We start from the raw sequence: 21,105 nt of genomic DNA, 5'->3' as shown, positions 1-21,105 counted from the left end.
TACCATGTGAAATCCATTTTCTTTATTCATTATAGTTTCTTATGCAACAAAATTTGTCTCTTAAGAATTAAAAAGCAAATTATTTTTTCATTTCACATTTAAAGAATTAACAAAGCCCTTTTAAGAAGGCTTCACTAAAACTTGTACTCATTGATTTATGTGAATTGCTATATTATTCTGTTGCACTATAAACACAACTGTAATACTGACAGAAAATAGATCAACAAGGGAAGTCCAGATGTGTTTGGTTTTATGTTTTTAATTTCACTTCTTCTTGACAATGGAAGACAGAGATAGATAAAGGGATAGACTCAATGCTTAGACTTACACATAATGAACTGCTGTGATAACCATCAGTCAAGGTTAGAAGATCAAAATTACTATCTGTATACATTTACATTCTACAAAGGTCTTTTATACCATTTCCTTTTTGCCTCTCATAATAGCCTTTTAAATTAAATAGACAAGCAGGCATTGTTATATGCTCATGGTACAGATAAGGATGCGGATGCCGCGGTGCATATTCACGAGTAACTGGCGATTCTGGGACACAAATGCAGGGCTCCTGGCTGAAAACCTTTCTCGTTCACTGCACTGTACAGCATTCCTTATTCTATGAATCTGACTACTGACAAATTCCTTTTAATAAGTAAAACAATCTATTTCTCACTCACGCTTTCATAGCTGATGTATTTTTCTTTTGTATACTATCTTCCCCCCTTCCCTTCTGTTTTCTCCAAGACAGAATCTCACTCTGTCACCCAGTCCAGAGTGCAGTGATGCTATCACAGCTCCCTGCAGCCTCAATGTCCCAGGCTCAAGCCATGGTCCCACCTCAGCATCCTGAGTAGCTGAGACTTCAGGCACGTGTCACCATGTTCTGCTGATTATTTTATCCTAATTTTTGTAGAGATGGGGTCCCACTATGTTGTCCAGACTGGTCTCAAACTCCTGGGCTCAAGCGATCCTTCTGCCTTGGCTCCCAAAGTGCTGGGATTGGCATTACAGGCTGAGCCACTGTGCCGCCCCTCTCCTCCCTTTTGAATTACTTCAGTTATTTCTGCCTGGGCTCAAAAAAACTTATAGGAAACTGGCATTTTATTACGAAAGTAAAACACTCTCAAGTTTTAGAGATATTCTAATTCAAAAGGAAACTTTAGTAATGCCAACTGAATGTGCTGGTAAAAAAAGATGTGCAAGCAAAATAATTACATTCATATTCAAAATATGAGTAAACTTCATATTAGGACAGCCAATATCCTCAAATTTCATTTTATTTTCTCTTTTCTGGGAACATTAACAGCTTTGAAATTGTAGGGTCAACTTTCAAATACATTAAAAGCTTGAAATTTTACTAAAATACGCAAAATTTACAATTGAAGTTTGAAATTTTGCTATATTAGAGGTAAATCCATCTTTATGAAAATTTTATTATAATTAAAGACATTTAAAAGAAAATGTAGTGGTTCAAAATCTGGATCTTAGAATTAGACATGACTAAGTTTTTTTCCAAACTCTGTAATTTACTGTGTGATTTTGGGCAACTTACATATATACTTTTTGAATCTTAGTTTACTCATTGGTAAGACAGGTTGAGATTTGGATCAAATTAGATAATTTCTGTAAAGCATATCAATCAGGAAAAGATGTGCAAAATAAAAGATTGTTATTATTATGACATTAGGCTAATTTATCCCTTTGTTATTTTTAATATACCATTTTAGGGTCTCAGGTACCATTGATATGTACCTCTGAATAACATGAAAATAATCTACACACTGAGTCTTCTAATCTAACTTTCTTTTCTAAATTCTCTTCACTATTTCTCTCAAAGACCTGTGAGAGGCACAACACAATGGTAGGATTATAAGTGAGCCAAGGATGTAGGAACTACATTTCAAGTTTTCTTTGACATAAGTTGAACTAATGGTCAATTATTTTAGGTTCTCAAGAAAATCAATAATTTATTTTTCATTCCAGAAAGATTTTATGCAGATCCAGATAGTCAGAAAATCATCTGCTATGAATAGTGAGGCAAGTTTTTATTTAATTTTGAAAACACCAATTTTTTTTTACCTTCTTTAAAAATATAGGCATATGGTATGGTTTGAATATGTGTCCCCACACAAATATAATATTAAAATATAATTTCCAATGCTGGAGGTGGGGTCCGGTGGAAGATGATTGGATCATGGGGGTTGTTTCTCATGGATTAACATCATCCCCCCCTTTTGCCGTCCTCACAATAGTGAGTTCTTGTGAGATCTGCTTGTTTAAAAATGTGTGGCACTGCCCCCATCTCTCTCTTCCTTGTGCTCCAGCCATGTGAGGTGCTGGCTCCCCCTTCGCCTTCCACCAAGATTGTAAGTTTCCTGAGGCCTCCCCAGAAGCCAAACAGATGCCCGCATTATGCTTCCTGTACAACCTGCAGAACTCTGAGCCAGTTAAACTTCTTTTCTTTCTAAATTACCCCGTCTCGGGTATTTCTTTATAGGCAATGTGAGAATGGCCTTATACAGCATACATTTTGAATACCACCCACATAGTATTCATAAACTGGGTATATAATTTGAATACATAATCCATATTTATAGACCATGTTTGTCCTCATACACTTCTATCACTGTGAATTATAATAGATAATTCTTATCTCTGACATCAACATTTCAAGGTGATAAAATGTTATGAGAAGAACAAAATGGATCAACTTCTGGATGATCTTTTTTAATCAAAAGCATTTTTGAGAGCACTGAGATTAAAGCAAGTTTGAAAAGATGCTACTTGTGACTATTAAGTAGGAATTATTAATAATTACATACTATACCCTTTCACTCTAGTAAGTTATACTTGATTATGTTCTAGATATTTCCCTTATCTTGAGAAACTAAAACCTCTTTGCTTTTTAAATCACCTCACTATCAAGTACTGAGCAGCATAGAGGTACAGCATAACTTAACTTCTGTATGTATCATCTAGTAGAATTTAAGACAATACACACCAATTAATTGGTATAGAAACATGCAGGTATATGCAAATTGTGTCTGCTAAATTGGGATATTTGAAGGAAAGCAAAAATATTTTTAGCAAGAAATTCAAATATTCAAGTGGTGTAATATTTACGATCTAGATAGAAAGAATGCTATTACATTATAAAAATGTATCCCTAGAAGTTTATACAAAGTACCTATCTCTATTTGTCAGGAGAATGTTTGTGGGCCTCCTGGATCAGATGAATTTTCTTTCTTCCTGTGTGTTTTTGGGAATGCACTCTGCATTTCCCAGTCCTTTATTTCTTGGGCTCCTTCCTTCCAATTTGGCTCTACATGATGGCCTAGTGAGTTTCCCTACGTTTTCTTCCTTGCAGCTACCAAATCAAGCACACGCGTTCTTCCATAGATGAACTAATCACTGTGGGTAAACCCTGGGAGTCATAAAAATAACTGCAATTTCAGATAGCTCCTGGGGTCTTGGTGTCCTTAAGAGCTACATTACTTCTATTTCAATCTGTCACTCCCCGCTGCACTAATATTCCTGCTGAATCTTTACCTGATTTTCACAATGCACTAGAAACACACGAAAGGAGAAAAAGCACAACAAAATCCCCCAAACCTCCCACATGACTTTTGTAGTAGAAATGGAGGGGGTGGTTTGTATTCAGCACTGCAACACATTGAAAGTGAGTGTAAAATGGCCCTGATGTCAAACTTTCCCATGCTGTTATTTAGGCATCACTGCTTTCATTCACCTCCACACACTTCCTGTACCTTGCAGATGTGGCCCTTGAACTCACCTCTTTTCACATTGCCTCATTCCCAAGAAGTCATCATCCTAGACAAAGACTTCCTTCCTGAAAGGGGAATTCTTATACTATGTGGTTTAATTTTGTTTTTACTATACTGCAGCATAAAATGGCTAAGTTACCAAAGTTAAAAACAGATTAATGAGCATGCACTATAGTGTGCCTCTCAGGACCTTCTGGAGAACTGAAAAATGTGCTTTCCCATTGCTGAGAGTACTGCTGGCAGACGGCCTTCAGTCGTCAGCCCTCCTCTAGGGTTGCCTCCCAAGGCTAAAACCTTCCTAGGGCTGCACACATCCAGTGTCTTATCTATACTGGGCTATATAGGTGTGCCCGCAACCCCACCCTTGGGCTTCAATTTGGGACCACCCTAAAGAACCAGTATAGTTTTCTAGTTCCCTAAAGAACCAGCATAATTTTCTAGTTTCCTCAGGTATCAGTTGAGAGCCTTTGTTGACACTTCATAGTAGCCCAACTTCTCTCTCTACCTAATCTGGCTTCTTTCCCTTTCTTTCCACAAACATAAATCCTTAAATTACTCCCCGATAAACTTTCTGCATGCTAATCTCCATCTCAGTATGCTTCCGTTGGAACCCATACTGGGACAGGTTCTTAATTAGTGTTCCTCCATATGGTTACCAACTGTCTGAATCAGATGAGACCCCAACAACGCTTTTAGGCAAATCCAGACTTGCTCTTCTCTTGGGTAATCCTGCATGGTGGGTTCAGTTGCTCAGACTGTGGTCCTGGGTATATTGGTGTGGGAGCCAGGCAGTATTTTAAAAAGATCCCTAGAAATTCTAATAGGTAGTAAGTTTAGGGATCACTGGCCAATAAACTCAACCATTATCCATCAAGTCCTTCCACCTTCTTGGATGCCTCTTATTGTAAAAAACCCTTGCCAACTCTTTGGAGCTTTTTCTTGTGCTTTATTTGGACAATAGTTTTGTTTAATGCTCATCTGAGAAGCCATGTTTTTTCCACCCTGAGACTGAGTGACTTCAGTCTCCTTGGCTCCCATTATAGTTCCTCCATTCTTCAAGGTCATTACATGATTTATTCACATATTTCATCTTTCCTAGAGGACTAGTCACAAGAGAAATAAGGTTTGATAATAGAAGAATCAACTTAACATGTAAAAACAGTAAAAGACAGTATCCTTCAAAGGACAAAATGTCAGTTTGTCACACCATTTAATAATTTTGTCTCACCGTTAAGAAGTCATAATTACAATAAATTATTGCAACTATGAGAAAAACAAAATCAACAAGCAAACATATCCTGGAACAAAAGAACAAATGAATAGCTCCATCTGTGACCTGTTTCTCTGGGTTGTGACATCAGTACATTCTGAGACAGCTGAGTATTGGCTTTTAGTTTGTAGGAGAGACACATAGCTGAGGTTTCAATCTAAGTAGCACCTTTTTTTTTTTTTTTTTTTTTTTTTGAGGAGTCTTGCTCTGTCACCCAGGCTGGAGTGCAGTGGTGCAATCTTGGCTCACTGCAAGCTCTCCCTCCCGGGTTCAACCCTTTCTCCTGCCTCAGCCTCCCGAATAGCCGGGACTACCGGCGCCTGCCACCATGCCTGGCTAATTTTTTGTATTTTTAGTAGAGACGGGGTTTCACCATGTTAGCCAGGATGGTCTCGATCTCCTGACCTCGTGATCCGCCCACCTCGGCCTCCCAAAGTGCTGGGATTACAGGCGTGAGCCACCGCGCCCGGCCAAGTAGCACATTTTGTTATGTTACATATGCCATCCATTTTTCCAAGTTACTGATTTAATATTTAAAACCTAACATTTATACAGCCCTTTCTAGTTTATAAAATACCTTCACATCATTGGTCTCATTTCACATTCTTCAGTTGTGCTAAATGATTTCATAAACTTGGTGATACTAAGTGCTTGTAATGAATGTGATTCTGATTAACAAAAGCAATTTGATATATTTGCTTCTATGCCCTGTACATCCCGTTATTAAAGTTTAATGTTGCATGATGACCTAATTTCTGAAAGATTCCTATACATGCAGCCAAAGGGTTTAAGAGGAATCATACTGTTAAGAAGGGAAATATTAGAAAGTAGATATAGAATTAGGTGAGCCAGGCTAAAATGGATGATTCTGCTAACATAGCTGAGTTATTAAATCTGCACTTTTTATGCCAAAGTCCACAAGGAAAATCTCCAGAGTAATAAAGTTTGATCTCTTTAGGATCTATCACTTCCAGGCAATTTAATCGATTTTCAGAATTTCTGTGGTTCCAAGTTCCCTGGATGTACTTGGATATTCTTCCAGAGCTGGCAGTTAAGGAAACAAAGTTAACAGATGTTGAAGCATTCTGGAAATTGGGACCAGAAATCAAGTGCAATTCTACTTCCATAAACTAGACTATAAGGGCCAAATAAATTATATAAAACATATTTAATGCTGCTTTTAATAATGGTAAAAAGTTTGAAACCTGGAATGCAGAAAACTTAGACAGATTTTTTATTTTTTTAATGAGGTAAAGTCTCTTACCAACATAAGTGTGTATACTAGAGGGGCAAAAAGAATATGTATGATAGAATTACAAAGTTCTTATGGAAGTTCTGTCTGAAGCCCTTTCAAATAATGTTTGAAAAAATAAGAGAATAACCTGAAACTGAAAAGCTTTTTGAGAGTGAAACATTTTCTTTCTTAGTAAATTATAAAAGGCTATAGTGTAACAATTATAGGCAGGTAGATAAACATGAACATGTCTTCCTAATAAGAGATAACAAGAGCTAACTTGTAATGGTGTGTTTACAATGCTCCAGGTGTCTTCTGTTCCACAGACAAGGACACAGAGACTGAACAAATTATCTGAAGTTATGCAGCCATTAAAGGGCACAGGTGGGATTTGAACCCAGGGAGAATCATACCAGTCTGTGCCTCTGGCCATGTTTAATTTCTTCTCAAGGCACTTGAGGATGTTGCAGCGCTCTGGAAGGCCAAGAGTTAGTCTATTAGAAAAACAAATGTTTTTTATCCAAGCTATGTTGCATGAAGAAACAGAAGAGTCATCTGTCTTAGTGGAGAAGAAAGTGAGTTTCTGCTAGCAGACTAAATGTTCCCCAGAGCCTGGAAATGTTACTTTGATTTTCAAAATCGTTCAGTTTATAACTGGAAAATGAAACATGTGGGCCAGAGATGGTAGGTAGGTCTTGTTTTGTGTATGAATGAGATTGTCCATGGCGGCTGTGTGAGCGTGCCTGGCAGCTTTCTAGGCCCTGGAGAGACTGATGAGTAAGAACACTAGAAATGTGGCAGTCTTGGTGTAAGCAGTCAAGGAACTTAGTGAGTATAATAAACTATTATGTTTTTAAAAAGTTTCCTCTTATCCTGAGGTCTCCCATTCATCTCCTTCCCCCCACACACCCACACTTCTATGCTTAGTGTTTCACAGGGTATTATGGTTCCTTGTAAATTATGTGATTCATTCTTAAAGTTTAGAATGAACTAAAGATTTAATGTAGGTGTATAAATATTTGACTGTCTGAACACCCCAAAATGGCGATCCTATGTGGTTCAACTAATACACACATGGCACTATGCAAAAGAGCCACTCTTTCTTTTGTTCACTCAGCCTTCTGTTTTTTTCACTCAGTGTCTTGTAGAGATAAGTGTGAGCTCTGGAGCTAGACAGTTGGGCTTAAAAAATCATGGCTTTGCCACTGACTAGCTCAGTGTCAGTGGACAAGTCACATAACTTCTCCTAATAGAGCTTCTCCCTCTCAAGAAATCAGGAAACATAAAAGTGGCCTTATATACTTTAATACGTGTTTCATAGACTCAGACACTCTGATGCTAGTGCTTTACTGATGTTATCAAAAAGCATCAATGTAAAGTTTTCACACAACTACAGCACCTTGCTGGGGTACACGCTATTAACTCTATGAAGCCTCTTGATCTTAGAATTGTTAAAATGTGGGAAGTAATGATGAGTCAATAAGAAGTGATGAAGTAATTACAATAAAGATTAAATGACTTAATATGCCAAATACACAGCCCAGTATCTATGCACATGGGAAGAACTCAGTATTAATGAAATCCATCCATGTTGTTGGATGTATTTCTGTGCAAGACTGGCAATAGTTTTTGTTCAACACAGTCTCTGAGGCCATGTTTTCCACAACCACAAAAGAGGTCCGCTTTAATTTATATTGTTCACATGAGGCCTGAAGAGATGAGGCTTTGATTTAGTTTTACTTATTCCAAAGATTGCAGAGATACTAGTGCAGTGGTATAAAACTAAGTATTCCAGGTGAAAAAAACTCTGGGACAAAAGGAAAACATTTCCTTCAGTCTGTGGTGGTTGATGCTTTTCTGTGGTGGTTGATGCTTAGATACCTAAAGATTAAGATGGAGATAAAACAGGAAGAAAATGAAACAAAAAATTATTAAAACAGTCTCAACCAGCCTCTGACTATAAAATCCATTTAAAATGAAAATAAACAAAAATATTCTCATTCAGTAATGTTTTGCTGCTGACCATGGGTGTTAATAAAATGCCTTTACTATATATAATTTTAAAACTATTCAAAAAAAGCAGCAAACTCTAAAATTGTACTATGCAAACTACCTTTCTCACAAAGTAGAAACTAGAAAAATAAGCTGTCACTGATAAATATATATGTATTCACCTACAAGACAAAGGTCAACATTCTTAAACTTGCAGTTTTTATTCAGCGTTCCTTAGTTGCCGAGAAAGATCAAGTAAATTACTGTAGAAGCTGACATCTATTTCATAATTAAGTTAGCCATGAATTCCTGAAAATATAAATACTTTTTTGAATTACTCTTGAGATCAACTTGTCCAAACTTTAAAACCTGATTAAATGAAGCTAATATATCAAATACATGTTGGCTAACAGTAACAGAATACCTCAAAGGATATCTGTCTCCCATCATGTTTCTGATTCACAAAGATGTTCCTAATCAACAAGCTTCACCTCTTCCCCTCCTTCTGCCTCCTCATCCAAGAGTGGGCACTTAAAGTATCAGGCCAGGTGAGGTGGCTCATGTTGCACGTAACCCCAGTGCTTTGAGGCTGAAGTGGAGGATCACTTGAGGCTAGGAGTTCAAGACCAGCTTTGGCAACACAGTGAGACCTCCTTTCTCAAAAAAAAAAAACCAAAAAACAAAAAACAAAAAACAAAAAAAACAAAAAACCCAGGCACACACTAGTTGCAGCTACTCAGGAGGCTGAGGTACAAGGATGTCTTGAGCCCAGGAGGTTTGAGGCTGCAGTGAGCTATGATCATGCCACTGCACTCCAGCTTGGGTGCCAGAGCAAGACCCTGTCTAAAAAAGTTGCAATTCTCATGTAGACTTAGTTTTTGCTAAAACAATTATAAAAAATATATTCTCAGATTTTTTTTTTTTTTTTTTTTTTTTTTTTTTTTGAGACAGAGTCTCGTTCAGTCGCCCAGGCTGGAGTGCAGTGGCGCAATCTCGGCTCACTGCAAGCTCTGCCTCCCCGGTTCACGCCTTTCTCCTGCCTCAGTCTCCTGAGTAGCTGGGACTACAGGCGCCTGCCACTGCACCCGGCTAATTTTTTGTATTTTCAGTAGAGACGGGGTTTCACCGTGTTAGCCAGGATGGTCTTGATCTCCTGACCTTGTGATCTGCCCGCCTCGGCCTCCCAAAGTGCTGGGATACAGGCGTGAGCCACCACGCCCGGCCTATTCTCAGATTTTAAGTTGTACCTGTCGTCAGCACATCCATTTGTTGTACTAGAAATTAAAGGTACTGGAATTACTTTAAATATACAAATAATCTCTCTTAAACTTGTTTTAGCTGCTGTAGCATCATCTCTTTTTCCACTCATCCAGTGCTTAACTAGGCTGGCTAACAAGCAGAAAAAATGGTGATGTGTTAGCTTTTACTATAAACCTTACACAAGTACTGATGACCAGTGAAAAAGCAGGACCTGTAAGACTGAATTTGCTGCATTAAAAAAAAGAGAAGTGCTCTTGCTTTCTCCCCTCTGAGTCTTTTCGTAATGGGGGTCAATCAACTGATACTTTTCAGTAAGGAAGATTATTTTTTGCTGTTTGCTTGTTGTTGCTAAGGATATGGTGATAATAACTGTCAGGTGGTTGATATTTGTAGGATCTTAAAGTCATCTTGAATGAATCAAAAAAGTGACAGTTCAGGATCATATGAACTCTCAGGTCTTCCAGTTTTCCTTATGAGTTAGTCTTCCCATTTTTCCTTTGAATATGAAAATGATACTTTCTCCCCCCAGTGAGGAAAAACTTTTATATCAAAACTATAAAGCTACCATGAAGTAAACATGAGAGGGATAAGAAGCCTGGTTGTTGAATTTCTCTTCAATACCATCGGGGTCCATTAACATGCTGGTGACCTGGAGATACCCTGAAGAGCTGTGGGACCACCAGTGAGAGCCTAGTTCACTGAAGTCACAATTCAAAATGCAGGACTGTTATTGGCTTAAAAGGAGGTAAACTGCAAAACTCAAATCATTGTCTGGACTGGTATTTTGACCAATCCACTGTTACAGTGCTGTTTGAAAATGGCATTGAAATAAAAGTTTTAAGACATACATGTTTACAATGTAAAAGGAAAAATTATTCAAGTTATTAACAATGAAGAGATGGACATGCTACCTCAGACTAAAATCACACATATATTTGGCTAATCAAACAAAAAATCAACAAAAGAAAGCAGGTATGGCTATATTAATATGGAATAATGTGGAATTTAGAACTGAAGGTATTGAAAATTACCGAGCAAGGACGGGTAAAAGTTACAATCCAAGTTTCAAGCACATATTCATCATAGTCTGGAAATACATCCAAAAAGCTCATGGGAAATGTTAACAAATCCCTTTCAAGAACTGATAAACCAAATGGAAGTAAAACACTAGTATATGAAAAACAAATTAATAGGCTTGGAGAAATGTGTACCCAATAACCAAATGAATATCTGTATCAATAAATGTAAAGCTAGTTCTTTTAACAGAATATTTGACTACCCTGATGAAGAAAAAAGTAAAAGGAAAAAGGGGGTAAGAAAACGTAACCTAAGGTATGATACAGAGTTTATAAAGATAATACTGTATGCAATTTTCTACTGATATATATTTTTTTAAAGCTAGATTCTGCAAGAGACTTTTCAGGAAAATGTAAATTGTGAAAATTGTTCAAAAATAAGTGCAACATCTGAATTATCCCAATTCCTACTGAAAAAAACCTGTCCCCACAATGGTAAAATTATAGAATTTTAGCATTTTTAATGAAGAGTTCATTGTGATGTATAAAATCCAGAGCACAGGAAAAATGGCAGTCTTCCTAATTACTTATTTTAGGCTAGCATTAAGCCTGATACTAACACTGAGCAAAAATATTGAAAAAACAAAGTATAAGATAATCACATATAACTTAAAATTCCTAATATAGCAGCAAATAAAATATATCAACCCATTAAAAGAATAACATTATGACCAAGTAGGGTTTATTCCAGGAAAGTTCAATTCAATATTAGAAAATCTAATGGCATTAATGATATAATTCACTCTATTAGTGGGCTAATACACAATCATCTATGTAGATGAAGAAAATGTATCTTATAAAATTCAACATGTACACACAAAATCTCTAAGTAAAGTAGAAACTTGTATCTATACTAAATGCTATGCATAATCATGAAACATACAAAGCTTTCCTATTATAGTCAGGAATAATAAAACAATGCTTATAATGATCACTGCTACTAACGATACAGAAAAAAAAAAAACTATTCATCTTGGAAAAAGGAAAAACCTGTCATTAATTGCAGTTATGATTGTTTGTCAGGAAAATCCAAGAGAATCGCCAAAAAGCTATTAAAAGTAATACAACAGTAAAATAAGACAGTAACGAGAAATAAAAGTCGATAAATTTCCAACAGAGCAGTATCACTAGAAAAAATGCTATGAAAAGTAGAGCCCACTCATAATAGCAATGAAAATTATTAGAGTGTAATAAAATGAGATGTTTAGTGAAATTCCATGAAAGTATATATAATGTGAAAAATGAGAACGATAGTATAGTATTGGATAGAATAGTAAATGAAACAGCTTTTCACAATTCAATCAAATTTTGAATGAAATTTGTTATGAAACTTCACAAAATATTTATACAATTTATGCACAAAAGAAAATGTGAAAAAAGAACATAAGAAATTGTAAGTGGCTTGTTCAGAACTGATAATTCAGTGTAACAATTGAGTATTGTGCATGAATCTAAAGATCAATGGAACAGAAAACATGCAGAAACAAACACATGCTTATAGCACAACTCTAATGCAAGTATATGTGATATAAGTATATGTGATATAAGTATATGTGATATAAGTATATGTAAGTATGTGATATATATAAATATATGATATGTGTGAGATATGTAAGTATATGTAATGTAAGTATATGTGATATAGGTATGTGATATGTGATGTAAGTGTTATAAGTGTATATGGTAAAGAATGCATTCCACATGGTTGGGTTTATATTGAAGTTTTTAACAAGCAGTGTTTGGAAAACAGATATAAGTGATATAAGTGTATGTGACAGAAGCGTGTATATGGTAAAGAATGCATTCCACATGGTTGGGTTTAGACTGACGTTTTTAACAAGTAGCATTTGGAAAACAGACCTTTATCTATACATTTTTTAGCAAGTTAGATTTCTGCATCATGCAAAATCATTTCTAGGTGTATTAAAGAGATAAATGCAAAACAATGGTAAGAGAACAATATAGAATAATAATCTTACAGTTTAAAGGTGTTAAGACCTTCTCAAAAATCTACAAACATAGAATAAACCACATAAAAATGAAACTTGCTATAAATTTCTGTAAGAAAATTTACTGGATTAGCAAAAGATCATGAAAAAATGCATATAAGCCCTAACTAATTAATTTTAAAAAGGCAAATAACTCAACAGGGAAATGAAAATATGTAATTCAAAGAAACACAAATGGCTAATAAGCATAAGAAAAAAATCTCCAATCCCCTCATTAGTAATCAGAAAACTCTAATTATTAACATGAGGTATCTTTTGTTGCGTATCATAATGGCAAAACTTTTAAATGTGTATGTGATGTACAGGACTGTTGAGGATGAGTGTAAACATTTTTGTACACAGGCTGGTAGGAGTGTAAATTGGCATAGTTTTTACTTAAGAGAAATTTGGCAACGTCTTACTAAAATTTAAATTGCACACACTTTTATCATGGAAAATAACCTATTTCATGGGGTACTAACACTCTGTATGCACGTTTCTTATTAGCAATATTGCAGAAGAGATCCAAATTACCAGGAATGGCCTAGAAAAACATGTTTCTGGATGGGATCCATAAACCATGTTCATAAATGTATAGTTTTCAAGGTTCTATTATGTCACATGGTTACAGTTATTTTACAGAATACTTAAAACTATATTGCGGCTTGACTCAAAGGCTAACTTCCAAAGAAAAAAGAAGGTGGTCCTGGCTAGATTGTCTTACATTTTGTGGTTACTATTTTGAGCTGCATAAAATCCTTTTGCCAGTGGAGGAAGTTGTTGGCTTTTAGAAAGCCTTGTCTTCTTTCAGCTAAAAGGCACTCTTAAGCATGCTAAAACATTTATAATTTCAGCCATATTTAATTAACTTATCTCCACATTCTTTAATCCAGCAATTCCATCTCCAAGCCTCTACTAGTATTAGAGAAATACTCCCATGCAAAGAGACATGCACAAGGATGTTTACTGTGGCATTGTTTTTAATAGCAAAAAATTGGAAACAACAAATTATTAGGAAATGGTTCAATAAAACTATTATGTTCATATTATGGAATACTATGTAGCAGTTAAAAAGAATGAGGTAGGTGTACATATATACTAATATGGAAAAATTTCCAAGATACACTCTTAGTGAAAAAAAGGCAACTTACAGAATAATACACAATGTACAATCTCATTTTCATAAAAACGAAAGAAAATCATTATGGACGTGTGTGTAAAAATGCTTTTTGGAAGGACTAGAAACTAGATCAACCAGCTAAACAGAAGTTACTTCTGTAGCATGGCAGGGAGTTTCCATTTTTTATTAGTTTCCTAGTTTTTTTTATATATAAAAAGAATGTTTTTACAAAGAAAATACAGTTGTGTATGCCTACAAAAATTAACATTTACATTTATTGGTTGTGTATATATTAAACCTTACAAACACTTAAAGTTTATATATATACACAGTAGATATATGGCCTGTGAATTGTACATCAACCATAAGAAAATAATTTAAACAGTGTTTATCTAAATGGTATAAACGTTAAGTGTTACAATGTATGAATCTGAAAATATAGTTTCATTTGGATGTACAACAGCATGGAGGCACAGTCTAAGAATCAATTTTAGAAAACACTATTCTGATTAGCAAATTTAATAAGTTTCATTACGGAAAATCCCAGAGGCAAGCTCTGGCATTTAATGATTAGAAAAGTAACAAGAAAGTATTGCCTACAAAATGAATCAATAGAAAAGTAAATTCCACTGTCTATGTTAAGCAAAAAATATAGTTAATTAGAGGAGGTATATTATATAAGTGTTTTCAAAGTGTACAGTATAAGACTGTATGGTGTGATAATGATTAAGAAACAAACAGATAAATACAAGTGAGAATTTCTTTGCCTCTTAAAATTCAGAATGAATCTTAGTAAGATACATAAACAATTTTACAAAATTTAGCAAGATTGTTTCCTTTTGTTGTCCTCTGCAACCATTACTATATCAAACTGCAGCAAATGATCAAGTCAATGGATAAAAGCCAGTCAAATCTAAGTGTGTTTCACTAAGTACATAAAACAGTGGCTTCAATGAATTGCACAAGAATTCCAGGTGTCCACTGCAGGTTCCAGGTTCAGTCCCATAACCCACTTTACTGAAGTTTCCCTTACGGTGGTGGCTTTAATGGGAAAGGCCTATCAATCAACATAACAATTAGCTTGAGCAGAAACCAATTAAAACACGAGTTATATTAAGAATTGACACTGAAGTTCACTGAAGATAAAGGATGTGATTTTTCTATCACCACCAGTAGGGTCTATTCCTGAATCACTTGATGTTTTTCTTCTATGATGATGGGAAGGTCCAAAATGATTCTCTCTGCTGCACACCATACATGGTTGCCATGCTACACGATTCAATGGTGAATAGTGCAAGAACAAATACATACTTTTTGTACTGTTGTTCTCCAGTACTTGGGATTTTTGCAACATTCAAAGCAGCTCAAGTAGAAAAGAAAAAGTTCAAACCAGTCACCAGATCCAAAATTAGCATTTTATTCAGAACGCTGGGGTCAGAGGTGTATCATTTATATTCTGGTACACAATACAGAGGCAAAGCTGTTGTCAGAAGTCTCTCCAGTTTAAAAGCTTTTTTTTTTTCCCATTTTTTTTAAAAAAACCACACACTTAGTAGTGCCACCAGTGTCAGGCCACCCCTTTCTTTTCTTTCCTTTTTTTTTTTTTTTTTTTTGGTACAAATTATGTAAAACATTTGTGCTAAGAACTTTTCTCCCTCCCCAAACCAAAAAGAAAATAAAAAATAAAAAAATTAAAAAAATTAAAAATTGAGTATTCTAACTACAGCTCAACAATTGAATCAAATGTCACTTTGTTTTGTAAATACTTTATCCATAACGAAAGATATAAACATGCAAAAAACCTGAATCCATAGTCCAAAGAATACATACACATGTTCTGAAGTTTCTGCACTTCTCCATAGACTATGCCAATAAAACATTATGTACACATACTATTTTTACAGTGAAGTGGAAAAATACAGAAATAAAAAAGTGTACATGGATTAAGACCAAAATGTGTCTAACATTCTAGTTTATGAAAAAATTCAATTTTGCTACAAATTGGTGATATGAAAACTCCCTTTATTTGCAACCAGCTGAGTAAGTTTTAAGATTTTAGTGGAAAAAAAAAGAAAACTAAAGTCTAAAACTAGAAGTAATGTACATTTTCCAATCTCATGGTCTCATCCCCCAAGGTAACAAAATCGCTCCATGAGTTTTTTTGTTTAATTCTGTATTTTAATAAAAGCAAATGCAATGTAACAAAGGCGTGTTGAAGCATATCATGGTTTAACTTACTGCTCCCACCACAAAATATTTTGTCTTTTACTTATCGTTTCAGAAATCAGTACCATTAAAGCCTTAAACAGAAAACTAATTCCAATCTGAAAAAGGTACAAAAAGGCACATAAAATCCCAGTGCTTCTGTACTGTAAAATTCAAGTGTAACTGAGCTCAGTGTTTTTCCAAACAGTATGGATCACTGATATTCCCTCTGAGCCCAAATTGGTTTGCAGCCTATGCCAAAGCCTCCAGCAAGCACTGTGCTAGTAGACTACAAAGTTAAAGCCTAGCTTCTGTATGCTTTTTGGGAATATCAGTTGAAATTGTTTGTACTTGTCCAAAAACCAAGTTCACCCTGAAGTTCAGTCATCACCTCCACCATACATGTCAGCAAGTTTCTTGAACCGTGGCCCCCAGTCGTTCAGGTAATCATAGTCCTGCTCACCACCACTACTTGAGGAATTAAGGGAGCTCAAGGACCCAGCAGTGGAGCCACTGCCTTCATAGTCAAACACTAACAGGGAGTCATATGGTGGAGCTGTGGGGTCATTGTCAGCCGCTTTAAGGCCCTGCAATTTGGAAACACAAAGAATGAAAGAATTAAGAGAGGGTTACAATTTACAAAACCACAAGCAGATCCTAATGAATTCATGGGATCAAACACACACTTGTTTGTAAATTTTCATTTACAGACCACATATTCAACACATGGAAACTGCGGATATAACCATTTGAAAGTTAGATAAAAATTAACTTACATCTTTCCTGTGCAAAGAAACAACGCTAAGCAGTCAAGCTCAGGGAGGCCAAGACTTATGAAGGGAGGGGGTTAACTGAGTAATAAGTTGGACAGGTGGCAGAAATGAATGGCTCTGCTTGAGGCAGAGAAGGAAGGATCTTAAATAACATAATATATAGAGCAGCACTGCTAGATTAAATTTAAAAAAGCACCTCAGTGAAATACAAGAGACATACAAATGAGTACCAGATGGTCCGTGTCCCTCCCTAGGCTTACAATCTAGCCTAACAGGTACTACTACTGTGTGAAGCAAATGACAAGTGACAAAACTGTGAAGTCAAAGCAAAAACCATCAGGTTGTGGGGAAAAAAAATTCAGATCAGCATTAAGAGCTAGGAGTTCAAAGAGAAAGTAGCATTGTATTTGACCTAATTTTGGAAGGACATCAAAGGAAGACTGAAGACGGGTCAGATGTGATTACTACATAAAGGGAGGTACTCATAAAATCATTTGTGTGATTAACATAACGTAAAATGTGGAATGAATTGATTAATTTTAAACTGGTATTTTAAAATGTAGGGTAACTTCTAACTTCCAAAAATCCTAGAAATATCATAATCCAGTATCTGTACATGGTATAAATATTGAAAAGAGGAGGACTCCTGTCAATCTAAAATAACACGCTTGTCTGGTTCTTATAAAGAATTTTAAAAAGAAAGAAACGAGGAAATAACTACTCTCTATATTTGTAACTTTTGTAAGCAGATGCTTTTTAATATACAATTAGAGTCTCTATGCTCTGCAAAACTTCTAAGGATTCAGTATTAGGTCCTTTGGTATATTTTCTAACTTTTTTTCCCAATTCCATTCTAGTACTCCTAGATATACTAACATTACTAACATTAAAACAAACATTCCCTTTTTCCACATTCTACGTGTCAAATGCTACTTGGCTTATATGGCCTCAACTATCTAAGACGTGTCACAGACAGTCCTACTTGAGAGATCAAGCCTGCCAATACACATGCATTTTATGAGCGCATACATGGGTTTTTATGACCACGTGTTCATCTATCCTTTCAAGGTTACAGAGGAGAAACAGGGAAAAAGCAAAAAAATTAAGGTCAGAATCAGTATGGTGTAGTGGTTAAGAGATCAGACTGTGAGATGACACCTTAGCTCTCCCCAGTACTAGCTGTGGGACCTCCACATAACCTCATCTGCAACTGTCACATAACCTCATCTGCAACTGTAATCATCATCATAAGACTACTATAAAGACCAAATGCAACAAAGGGACCCGACGGCTCACCACAGTGACTGGCACATGTAGAGCTCAATGAATATTAGTACTTTTTAAAAATTTAAGTTGAGAGAAAAATGTCCTGCCTTGGGATTTGAAAAAATAAAAAACAGTAAAGATATATTTTAAGAAAGAAAATGGCAGCTGCTGACTAGCATCAAAAATCAGAGAAAAAAGTACACATGACCAGTTTTCTCATCTTCAGGTACCTCTTTACTAACAGTCTTAACCATGAAATTTAGCAGTACTTTGCTACTTTTCCTCATGTCATTTTATACTATTTATACTCCAGAAAAGCCTGTGTAAAATAAAATAAAGCAGGTTTCAGCAAAATACTTTGATATATACAACATAAATAATTTTAGATGGGATTTTCTTTATCTTATTTTTAGACTAAACTACAAGGCAATTCTGCTAAGACTGAGAACCACAACCTACAATTTCTCAAAACTTGTAACTCCCTTCTGTGGTAGATTGTGTTACTGCCCTCAGTGATTCACTGCCCTTTTTCTGAAGGCAGAACACACAACCCCCCTCCCACAGTGCCTCTCTGGGGTCAGGGTTTACTTTCCCAACCACACTGTAAGGCTTGGCTGTCTGACTGGCTCTGGCCAACGCAGTGTAAGTAGCTGTGAAAAGTAGCTGCTTCAAGAACTCTATCTAATGTGTTTCCACCCTTCCACCAATCCTCCTTTCCCCCTCTGCCAGAATGGCCTGCTCCAGATGGGAAGTTTATCTGCCTGGATCCTGAAACAAAGAAAACATATGGATCAGGAACTGAGTCACTGACAGACTACAGTTGACTTATAATTTAAGCAAGAAGTAAACCTTCATTATTATAAGCAGCAATATTTTGGAGTGGTCAGTGATTGGCGCCTTAGCTAACAAAAGCCAAAGAATGCACCTTCATTCATTTTGTTTGTGTTTATTAATTCGATTCAAGACATATTTGTTGATTATCTATTAATATTATTGCAATGTATTCTGCTTACTGGTAGAGACACAGCTACTAATGAGCTAGATCCAATGGGCTGCCCTCGTGGAGTTAATATTCACATATTAGCCTACACTCTTCTTCCTTACAAAGTCTAGCAACTGCAAATTTAAGCAATAGGGATTCCCTTAGTTCAGCATGGTCTGACTTGGGGTCATGTAAGTAGGCCCAAGAAGGATCTGGAGAAAAAACAAGAAAAATCAGGGAAATTCCTGATAAGGAGAATGGGTCCCTGAAGACAAATATTAAATTTTCATTATGACAACTGCGTTATGATACAGACAATGGCTAAGATCACTTTGTTCAGGTCATCTGCTTTACCACAATTTAATTATTAAGTGAAAATACACACAGAGCCCTGGCCCAATCCTTATGATGTCAACACTAAACTGGAAATATGGAGAGGTTAAGACTCAAATTAGGGATAGCATTAGGAGAAATACTTAATGTAGATGATGGGTTGATGGATACAGCAAACCACCATGGCACGTGTATACCTATGTAATAAACCTGCACATTCTGCCCATGTATCTCAGCACTTGAAGTATAATAGTAAAAAAAAAAAAGAAAAAAAAAAGAAAAAAAAAGAATGACAAGTTTGAAAAAAAAAAAAAAAAAGACTCAAATTAGCCCTAAAGAGTCAATGGCAAGGCCTCAAGTTTGTCTAGATTTGGAGGAGGAAAAAAGGGATGGCCTGTGTTTACTACGTCCAGGGAATAAATAAGCGGTCTGGTCTTCCCTCGTGTGTTCATGGACCCCAGGACTCTTCATCAAACGGCTAAGCCACCTAATTTAATTCCTTAAAATAAATATAATGCTTGTGATAATCAACTCCCATATCCACTATTGAGTCTACAAAATATTATCGTATTTTTTAGCTCCTGCATTGGCTTTCTGATCATCCTGGTAGTTTACAAATCTCTGTTTTATTTCTGTTTTTTTTTTTTTTTTTAAAGAGGTTAAGGCCATAAAATCCATTAGAGAGAGACCACTGTGCTATGCTAGAGCACGGTGCATTGCCTTATGTTTTAACAATTACAAAAGGGCAAAATCACTGAACTTTTCAAGAGTTCTTAGGCAAGCCAGCTTTCTATGCAGGTTAAGTACTTTAAATCCCTTCCACTTGGATAGCACTGATTTTCATCTGAGAATAAAATATGACTCTTCTGAACGAGGTATTATATAAACTCTTGGTAATATTTTGGTAATTCTAAAAAGATTGCACTGAAGTCCTAAGAAACTGACAGTAACAGGCACGAAATCTGAGTGAATGTACAGAAGAAATCCAGTGGGCAACAGAACCTTCTGGTTCTCCCTTATGGGATTCCTTTATTCTTGGATGTGAACATTATTTCACAGGATGTACTGTTACCAAATTTACAAACTAACCGCCTGTGTTTCTCTAGGTTTGACTAAATTTAGCAAAGTATCCTCTTGTTCCACCTTTCCTGGAGAGGTAGATCTTGAATTCTGAATAAAGCTGAACTATTTTCTAAAGACTGAGGCTTCTTCTCTGCAGAGAGAGCTTGGCTCTGGCTGAATTCTTGCTGAGCTTGTATTTATAGACTTCTGATCCCAGGCTTTATGGGCGGAGACATGCTTTTATGAGGATAAAACCCCACATTATGCAGTGAGGAACACATGAGGGATGTAAAAGAAAAGAGGTCTTACTGTTTCCTTTACATTCTGTCTTCTACAGTCCTAGTGCCACTGCTTTAGTGCAGGTCATCACTACATCCTGCCTGGACCAGAGAAAAAGCCTGCCTAACTGGTCTTCCTGTCTACAGCACTATTCCAGCTTCTTTCCTACAAACTATTGGTTTCTCTCTCAAACGTTATTTGATATCACTCCTGCAAGTTAAGACCTCTGACTGCTCTCTATGACTCCTTCCAAATGAAAGAGTTCCCCCAGCAATGGGCAAAATGATTTTTAATTGGTGCATGAACACTTTAAAACAATTATTTAAAACTCTTTAGAAAGCATTCAGTGAACCAAGACTGTTTACCCACCTTTTCCGTTTCAGCTATTCTCAGCTCCAGCAACCACAACTGAATTATGCACCCCCAAAGGGAATCCCCCCCAAACCCCAAAGCATCATGTTCTTGGGCACTTCTATGTTGTTT

General features: G+C 36.0%; 1 protein-coding gene across 3 annotated transcripts in view; it reads right to left on the bottom strand.

Moving 5' to 3' along the window:
* The window catches only part of LOC105465484 (cadherin 2), a 249,105-nt gene that overhangs the window by 1,970 nt on the left and 226,030 nt on the right, over positions 1–21,105 (bottom strand). For 2 of the 3 annotated variants that reach the window (XM_011713937.3, XM_011713945.3), the window contains one exon: positions 15,124–16,514. The exons of the other annotated variant lie outside the window; for it this stretch is intronic. In XM_011713937.3, coding sequence (XP_011712239.1) covers positions 16,308–16,514 — 207 coding nt within the window. In that variant the 3' untranslated portion in view covers positions 15,124–16,307. Of the gene's footprint in view, positions 1–15,123; positions 16,515–21,105 lie in introns of those variants that run through there. 3 annotated transcript variants of the gene reach the window in all.

The sequence above is a fragment of the Macaca nemestrina genome, chromosome 19, assembly GCF_043159975.1.
Source record: "Macaca nemestrina isolate mMacNem1 chromosome 19, mMacNem.hap1, whole genome shotgun sequence".
In the NCBI taxonomy this organism is placed as follows: domain Eukaryota; kingdom Metazoa; phylum Chordata; class Mammalia; order Primates; family Cercopithecidae; genus Macaca; species Macaca nemestrina.
The sequence above is the reverse complement of the archived record's forward strand: the minus strand, read 5'-3'. Positions and strand labels throughout refer to the sequence as shown.